The sequence below is a fragment of the Notolabrus celidotus genome, chromosome 8 (assembly GCF_009762535.1).
Source record: "Notolabrus celidotus isolate fNotCel1 chromosome 8, fNotCel1.pri, whole genome shotgun sequence".
Classification (NCBI taxonomy): Eukaryota; Metazoa; Chordata; class Actinopteri; order Labriformes; family Labridae; genus Notolabrus; species Notolabrus celidotus.
Genome location: NC_048279.1, coordinates 22,123,410 through 22,131,869, shown reverse-complemented (window position 1 = coordinate 22,131,869; position 8,460 = coordinate 22,123,410). Strand labels below are relative to the sequence as shown.

At 39.2% G+C, this 8,460-nt stretch overlaps 1 protein-coding gene across 1 annotated transcript; it reads right to left on the bottom strand.

The window, feature by feature from the left end:
- Positions 1 to 239: 239 nt before the first annotated feature.
- Positions 240 to 5,504, bottom strand: zgc:92907 (uncharacterized protein LOC436733 homolog). The gene is made up of 4 exons (XM_034689756.1): positions 5,305 to 5,504; positions 3,251 to 3,413; positions 714 to 852; positions 240 to 629 (listed from the first exon to the last, which is right to left on the bottom strand). Exons 1-4 carry the CDS (start codon positions 5,383 to 5,385, stop codon positions 518 to 520), a joined length of 495 nt encoding a protein of 164 aa, XP_034545647.1. The 5' UTR covers positions 5,386 to 5,504; the 3' UTR covers positions 240 to 517.
- Positions 5,505 to 8,460: the final 2,956 nt, after the last annotated feature.

Sequence of the window (8,460 nt, the reverse complement as noted above, 5' to 3'; positions counted from 1 at the left end):
GAAAAAGGATGCGTGCGGTTGTTCTTTCTTGAAATAACATTAATTTGAAGCACCTCAATAGAGAAAAAATGATTGAATCCATAAAAAAAAAGGTAATCTGTGAGATAAAGGAACTGAACAGTCACCCTGATGAGGGTGAACTCAGCTCTACACATTTATGAAGAAGCTGCACTAACTTAACGCAGCATTTGTCCATCTCACAGTTTGGCAGTACTGTCAAATTTCTTTGATAGCTATTATTGAATTCAAAACCCATGAGCTGGTAGGTTTTATTATTCTTTCACTTGGATACACATTTTTGAAAAGCAACATATGGAAAAAATATACAAATGAGTCCGAGCACACATAAGAATTTTAAATTAGCAACACATTGTTTATAAAATAGATATAACTCAAATGCTCAACAGTGGCTGTTCAAGTGACTACACAATTACAAAGTCAGAGCCAAGTTTCGTGCTCTTCTACAACAGTTATCTCCAGTGTAACAGAAGATAAGCAGTCCTTCAGAGTCAAAGCTTCACTGAACACCAAGAGCTTTGTCCAAAAAGTTTGCAAAATGCTTCGGCTGTCCGGGCTGGTAGGGCTGAAGAGTAGAGAGATCCATGGTCCTCAAAGTTTCTGTCAGGGTGCTGAAAATGAAAAACAAAACTGTTTACTATTCTTTGAGCTCCAGAACCTCACATGTGACCTCTGTACATGTGAGAAACACACACCTGCATGTGCAGTACAGCAAGTGGGAGTCCATGTGGAGCTGCTGGGCAAGCTCCAGCTGGTGGTTGTCCATCAGTTTGTCATTTACTACGACCAGCAGAGGCTTGCCCGCTCCGAGGGCCTCCAAACAGCTTCCTGCCCCTGGGGAGGAAAACAAGATCCTTATTCATGACTGCAACTTAAGCCTGTCTGAGATCCTGCAACTGCTGGTTTGTGTTCGTGGAGTAAACAACATCATGATAAAGACACGGCTGAAAAACAAGACGTATAATCTTCTCCTTTTATAGGTAGTTTAGCGCATATTAAGGTCAATCTCGACTTTTAATAAAGTTTCACAACAAAGTGTTTCTTCAGCATGCTTATTAAACAGTGAGCTGAAAAGTGAGCTGCAGGATATTTTGTGACAGACTGCATGCCTGCACAAAATGAGAAATTCTATAATGGGCTTTTAGATGATCAATGCAATGATGATATAAAGTGCAATTAATTAATGCATAAGAAGCATCTTTATTTGGTCAACTTGACATGTTTTCTCCTGAATCAAAAAATAACTAGAATAGCAGAGTGTTCCTTTTTCATTATCTGGATTTTGTCTTTCCTTTCTCAGCAATCCATGCTAGCCATCCCTTCAGCCGCCACCAAAGTGACCTCAATTAGTCTGTTAGTAAGTTACAGCTAGCTGTGGCTTAATCTGATTGGTCAAATGCTGCATGCTGAGTGTGAACACATGCAGGGTACTTGTACTTGTGATGGTATTCCTTTATTTCAGCTCTTTGTCATGTTTTCACTGTGATTTGTTCAAAAATGGTGAAAATGTTATTACTGGCGTAGCCTCAGACGACTGGGTCAGGCTGCAAAAACAATCGTATGATCCTTTGGCATGTATGAGTCACCTCCTCCTCAGGTAAGAGGAGACGACTAATAATCCTGTTAACAAACACCCTGTCGTCCATGTCTTTGCTGCTTCACGTCTTGTTGTAAATATTGACCTTGGCCAGCTGCTCTTTGTGCTCTTGTGGGCCGGTTGTTCTGTCGAACTACAAATCCACCATCTGACCTTTCTTCATCCTTTAGTAATCTCATAGTAACACTGTAGCTTAGCATTTGGGATAACATAACAGCACTGTCTTGGTGGATTTCAGCATTGACCACACAGATGTTCAATGAAGCAAGTTTAGCATAGGCAGCCTTTCTTTTTGTTAGCTGGCTTAAACCAGAGATAATCTGCAGAAACAGAAGGGTTGTTTTCTTTGACTGACAAAGGTTAACAAAGAAAAGTTCACATGTAGCTTCACTCGACTGAAACAAATAGAGTAGCTGACTATTTGAAGCAGGAGGAACAGGTAGGAATAACAGAAACCTGTTAGGAATTTTTAAAATGCTACTACGTCACAAAGCATCTTTGATGCTGCAAATAGGGCCAAGGAGGAGTGCTGGCAGAAAGTACTTAATAAATAAGTCACTTCATAAATTAATTCTCAAAATTTGTGCACCATCAATGCCTTCTGTTTATTTCCTACATGACAATTTCATAACATACATAGGCCTAAACCTGTCAGAAATGGAAGAATGTGTAAAAATCTTTCTAGGTCCAGGCCAAATCCCCATGAGAACTTGATTGACTGATTATGCTTTGAAGTTAAAACCAATATTCCTATCATTCTCCAAAGTGACTTCTATAAAATTTGATTCCATTGGTTTTAATACTCATACACTAAGCAGCCAATTAGGTCCAATAAAGAAACACAATCCACTTTGGTCTGTAGCTGCTGTGTCTTCATCATTCTCTCAGTGTGTCTGATGATCTGCTGTGTTAAAGATAACTGTTATCATTACCTGGAGCAAACAGAGAACAATGACAGGAGGAAGACTGGAGGGGGTTAGATTTTCTTTCATCACAAACTGAATGCATGATGTATGGCGTCAAGTTCCTGCAATGCATGCAGGTTCCTCTGGCATGCAGAGTATGTGTACAGTTTGTACCACTGATACTGCACAGCTTCATTCAAGGGGTTTTACTAACCTACAGTTAAACATGCTTAGTCATATACATTGTTCTCTTAGCTGAGAAGTGATATCACAGCAAGAAGAGGATGAGAAAAAACAAGGACGTTGATTTTTTTGTGTGTAAAGGGTAAATGATGGTATGATGTAATGTCATCCTGTATTAAACAGTTTGTTTTGTGACCTCCCTGTCTGTTTTATTAATCATCATTTATCCGTTTAATGTTTGCACAATGATCATATACCTGTATTTGCTTTTGCTTTGAATTCTACAGAGCCATTGTTGTTGTCTTTGCGGCTAACGACTAACTCAAGATCCCCGGCTTCTGCAAACACTTAGAAAGAATGTGTGTGTTTCCTTTGAAACAAATAATCATGTTACAGGTTTTTGACTCAGGGTGCAGCAGGAGCTGAGTGCAAAGGAACAAAAATAATGTCAAACTGACATGTGGACACTCATTAAAAAGTATTAACTGATTTCATGGACTCAGAGGGGTAGATTAGTTTGTTTCAAAGTTCTTGATATCTCACTCACCTGCATGGCTGACGACAAGGTCTGCCTGTTTCATGTCATCTGCTATCGAGTCTTTGAATCGAAAAGCCTCAAGTCTGATGTGAGGAGAGCTGTCTGCCTCTGGAAGAACTGATCCTCTTCCAACCTGAAGAACCAGACGCTCATACCCACGAGCTTTTAGAGCCTGTATCAGAAAGAGAGATACATTATGAAAACTATGAGAACTGATGGAAGGCCCCAACAGAATTTAACTAGTCTCTCATCTGCATAGTAAGATATCTGAGCCATATAGAGTACAGTTTTCTTATCCTAGAGGCATTAACATTGCAGATCTTCTCTTCTCCCATGCTGTATTAGTTTGTTCCAGGTCTAAATCAAAGAAAGGTTATGATATTTAAAGAAGGACATATTCAAACACAAGGCTATTTTTTAAGGCGTTTTTCGACCTCAGGGACTTTACCCCTGAACTATGTGCATTTCGACCGGAGGAATCAGGGTCTAAATTTAGTTCAGGGGTAGATAATCTTCCGCCTGAAAAGCCCCTGCTTGGAGGGTAGTACTTTTCAAAGGTCCTGGGACTTTTGGTTGAATGTAACGGTGTTTGTGGAGTTTACATAGTTGTTGAAACACAGAGGGAGTTCCTGGGAATGCATACTAGTTTAGTTTTTTATTAAGATTTCAAAATATTATTTAATATAATTTTTTCTTCATACCTCACTGGCCTGATTTGCACAATCTACCCGGGACTTCAGCCAGCAGTCGAATTGCAGACAACTCTGGGGGCAGAGGAACCTTTTAGTTCCAGGGAAAGTAGTTCTGGGGGCTAAAAGACCACCGAACTCTTGGTGGAAATGGACCTTTTGTGCAAATTATTATAGGATCTGCTTATTAACCACCATTTACACTCAGTATTACATTTTACCTCAGATTTTTGAGGTCTTAGAAATCATATATATAATTTAAGTTGAAGGGCATACATTTGTTAACGATTCCACTGGTGTTTAAGTAGTTAGAAGTTAGTAAGCAAGAAACAAGTACTGTTTTATTACTTATATTATATGACCAGACTGTTTAATCAGTAAACATTTTGACAATTTACATTTGCTCACAAGTACATTTTTTCAACAAAGTAAAGCAGCAAAGGACAACATTTTTTGGAAATGCAAAACAGAGGTTGGAACTTTTCTCCACTGTATTTGGGAGTGTTCTCTTGTTGCACCTTTCTGGAGTGAAGTTGTTCGAGCTTTGAGCAGCTGGTTTGGTTCAAAGATCCCTCTGACCCCAGATCTATGTCTTCTGGGTGATAAATCTCAAGTACAGAATGTTTCAAAGAGTGTTTTTTCTGTCATTATGGTTGGTTTGATCACTGCATCCAGAATTATTTTAAGACTTTGGAAATCTGATACAAGCACAAGTCTGAAAGACTGGGTAGAGACGGCATCTTACCAACCCATGCTGCATAGATTAAAAGGTAATACAGAAGATGGGATCACCTCCTGGGACTTGGCTCACATAAAAACTTACAGAGACACTGTGCAGATCCCAACAGTATGAGGATCCCCTGAATAACTATTACTTTAACACTGTATTATTCCAGTCACAACATACAATGGACCTTTTCTCTTTGAATGGATGTCCTGTCTGTATATGTATCCCTTATCCTATGTTTGTGATTGTCTGTCTGGACTGTGCAATGTATCCCAGTATTTTGTATTTCTGTTTTATTTTGTTCTTTCTTTTCACTATTGTTTTATTTGTAATACATTGAAAAGTTAATAAAAACTTTAATGACAAAAAAAGTAAAGCAGCAAGCTTCCACATTTAAAGTCAGTGTAGGGGATTTAGTTTAGCACCTTTTTTAATGTATTTTTGTGAACTTTGGTTTTCTGCTGGGATCAAAATCGACTGCTTTTAGGGAATAACAAAAACAAACAAGGTAAGTTATAGTCTTTCAATTTCCTCAAGACCCTGCCCCTTGTCACTTTAAAATGTAGTGTCAAATTACTCAAAAGGTGATTTAATGATTAAATTTTCTCCTACAGCTCAATAAACAAAACAACAAACCCCTGACTCACCTGAACGGACTCCGAGCACGTGATCGTTTCTATGAGCTCATCAAAGCACGTGGTGCCGACTGTTACAAATACATTCTTCATGTCTCATTCAGGTGAGAAAAGAAGGTTAAAACAATGTGCAGACTCCTACTTCAGTTTGTTTTCATCCTTCACTGCAGAACTTTACAACCACTTCCGCTTCACAGTCTGCTGACGTCACCGATCTGACCGTGATACGCACTATGCTGCCACCTAGAGGTCTGGAGCTGTAAGGGCTTCATCCACATTGTGAAAAAAATGATTTTTCAATTTCTTCATTAATCTCCCGATCTGTTTTCCTGAAAACATTAAATATTAAGATAAAGCATTGTGACTTATTTTTAATAACATTCACTCAGATGTCTTCCTTTCAGGATACATTGGTTTCAAGATGTGACTTTTATTGAAGTCAGGACGGTTCCTTTTTGTATTTATACCTCAGGTTAATAAACATTTATCATTTCAAACGAAGCATTACCCTCCTGCTTGTTGTGCATGAGCCAGGTTTGATTATCTTGTTTGGAACCCAGTCCCTTTAGTGACAGAGGAAAAAGTGCCATGTCACTTTCAGTGGGTTGTTGTACAATTCAACACACCTGCAAGTCAAAGCAGAACTATCTGGACAGCGTGAGAGGGAAGGCTTCTTGCACCTGGATGCACAGGAAGAAACCAGCAATACCAGCAAACCGGCTGGCGGTGCCCCTAGAGAAGATTTAGAGCAAAGTTTGTTTGTGACATGGACAGCTTGGCTCTGGGGAACATCATCACTGCTACCGGTCGAGTGTTCACTTCACTCACTTCGCCATGAACCCAGAGGAAACCTCAGAAGAGGTTTCTGTTGCACAGGTACATTTTTGGCATTCGCTGCTTCATTCAGTTTCCTGTTACTTTAAGTAAGTCAGCATTAAATTTAAAAGTGTTTTTGTCCTTCATATTAAAATAACTGTAGCCTCCTTGTCAGGCTTTATTACACAAATCTCATGTAAATCTGCACCTGTAGTATTTAAATCTAAATCACTCTATTAAATTTTAACATATGTTCAAGAACAACAGACCTATTTGTATAGATAGTGACCTTCCCTTGCTTCTGAACTCTGCAGGTAGCTGCTTTGGTCTGAAGAGCTTCAACCTTGTGGTGTGGAAAGGAGATTAAACCAGCAGGAACCATGACAAGATACTCAAAATGAGATATTTCTCCCTCTGAGAGCCTGGAGGAGGTGAGGTGACCCTGCTGATTCAGAGCTGTTTGTGCCCCCCCCCCCTCTCCATCACACAGCAGCTGCTGCCAGTTCAATGCAGAAAGCACAGGCTCATGAGAGGAAGAGGAGGCAACTCTGTGCTCTGTTGGATGTGAAATCTATAACACAACTCTGAGACAATTGCAAGGAAAAAAAGCTTGCAAAGGAATAACCCCCTCGACTGCACTGTGCAAGTCTGGTGCATGAAAACACAAAAACACAGAAGTGCAGCCGGTTTCTAACGCTGGTATTTTTTGACAAGGTACTGCACAAAAAGTGTTTAACTTCTGTCTTGAGGTTGTGCAAGCAATTTAATTGAATATACTGATCTTCAGTTATAGGTATAACAGAGACTGTGAAACACTGACTGCAAAGTAAAGAAAATTTCTAGGATAGTTATAACTAGGAAACAAGAGAAACACACAAGCAGCTCTGAAATTCAAGAATTCAATGTTCAGGAGTTTTCTGCATGTTGGAATAAAGCTGAACGGCCTCCCTGCAGTTTGGTGCTGTAAGAAGGTAGTGGAGCTTTTTCACTTAAAACAGAAACTAACTTCACCTGAAAAAGTGCTGAAATGTACTATAAGGGTGCACAAAGACAGACAGAACCACTTTAAAAAAAAGAAGACGACAATTTTCGTATTTTTGATCAACCTGCCGATTGCCCCAATTGATTAGTTTTTTTCTGTTTGTAAAATGTCAGAAATTAAAAGAGGTCTTGAAATGTCTTGTTTTGTCCACTGATGCATTATGGGTTTTATTTTCGATCGGGAGCTTTCATTTAAATCTCATATAGCCAGCCTGGTCTCCAAACTAGGTTTCTACTTCAGGAATAAATCCTGTTTCTCCCTCAGAGCGAGGAAACTTTTAGTCTCTGCAACATTCCTGCCTCTTATAGATTATGGTGATGTGTTGTACTTGGGAGCCTCTGCTAAATGTTTGTCTTTAAATAGTGTGTATCACTGTGCTCTGAGGTTTGTCACGGGTTGCAACGCCTCACTCATCACTGTGAACTTCATGTCAAAGCTGACTGGCCATCCCTGACTGTGCACAGGCATACACATTGGCTACATCTAATTTATAAATGTCTCCTTGGCTTGGTCCCAATGTATTTATGTGTGTATCCTCAAAGATCAAAAAGCCACTATGCCTTGCGCTCCTGCAACGCTTTACAAATGTGTGTTCCCCATGTTCGGACAGAGTTTGGTAAGACAGCATTCAGTTTTGCTGATCCTACTGCTTGGAATACACTCCAGAAGGACTTGAATCTGTCAGATCTTATCTCACTGGACACCTTTGGCTCCATCTTAAATGAAAGACAGACTCCAGAACAGTGCCTGTGTTTTAGAATGCTGTTTTGTAATCACAAATTGCACTTTATTTGCAAATTAGTTGCACTTTTAAATTATTGATTGTTTCTACATACTGTCTGTACATATCCTCCATGCTGTTGAGTTGTGCTATTTGTTTTGCTGCTGACCTCTTGGCCAGGTCACCCTTGTAAATGATGTCTTGATCTCAATGGGTCTCATCTGGTTAAATAAAGGTTGAATAAAATATTTTGGAAGGTAAAGGAAGCAGAAAAAAAAGATACATTTAAGCAGGTGACGTGAGAATTTTCTTTTTTATCAAAGTAGATGGAAATACATTCTATCGTTGGCAGCTAATTGATAAATCTAGTTCTACTCTTTCAAGAGTTTACTTCTGTTACAGTACCATGACCATGTGTTCAAGGCGAAATTTAAACTCTTGTTTTGTCAATGTTATCTGAAGCTGAAATGAGACATTATGACATCAAAGTCAGGGGTAAAAAAAAACTAGTACTGGTCACGCAACACTTGTGTTATCCATCAGAGATAATACTGAGTGCATACTGAGACTGATTAAAATGACACAAGCA

Bases quoted from the DNA above. Each gene is read 5' to 3' on its own strand.
- zgc:92907 (XM_034689756.1), bottom strand. From the start codon at position 5,385: ATGAAGAATGTATTTGTAACAGTCGGCACCACGTGCTTTGATGAGCTC. The intron at 3,414-5,304 runs GTGAGTCAGGGG...TTTCTGATACAG, and splicing joins CGTGCTCGGAGTCCGTTCAG to GCTCTAAAAGCTCGTGGGTA. The intron at 853-3,250 runs GTGAGTGAGATA...TTTCCTCCCCAG, and splicing joins CCTTGTCGTCAGCCATGCAG to GGGCAGGAAGCTGTTTGGAG.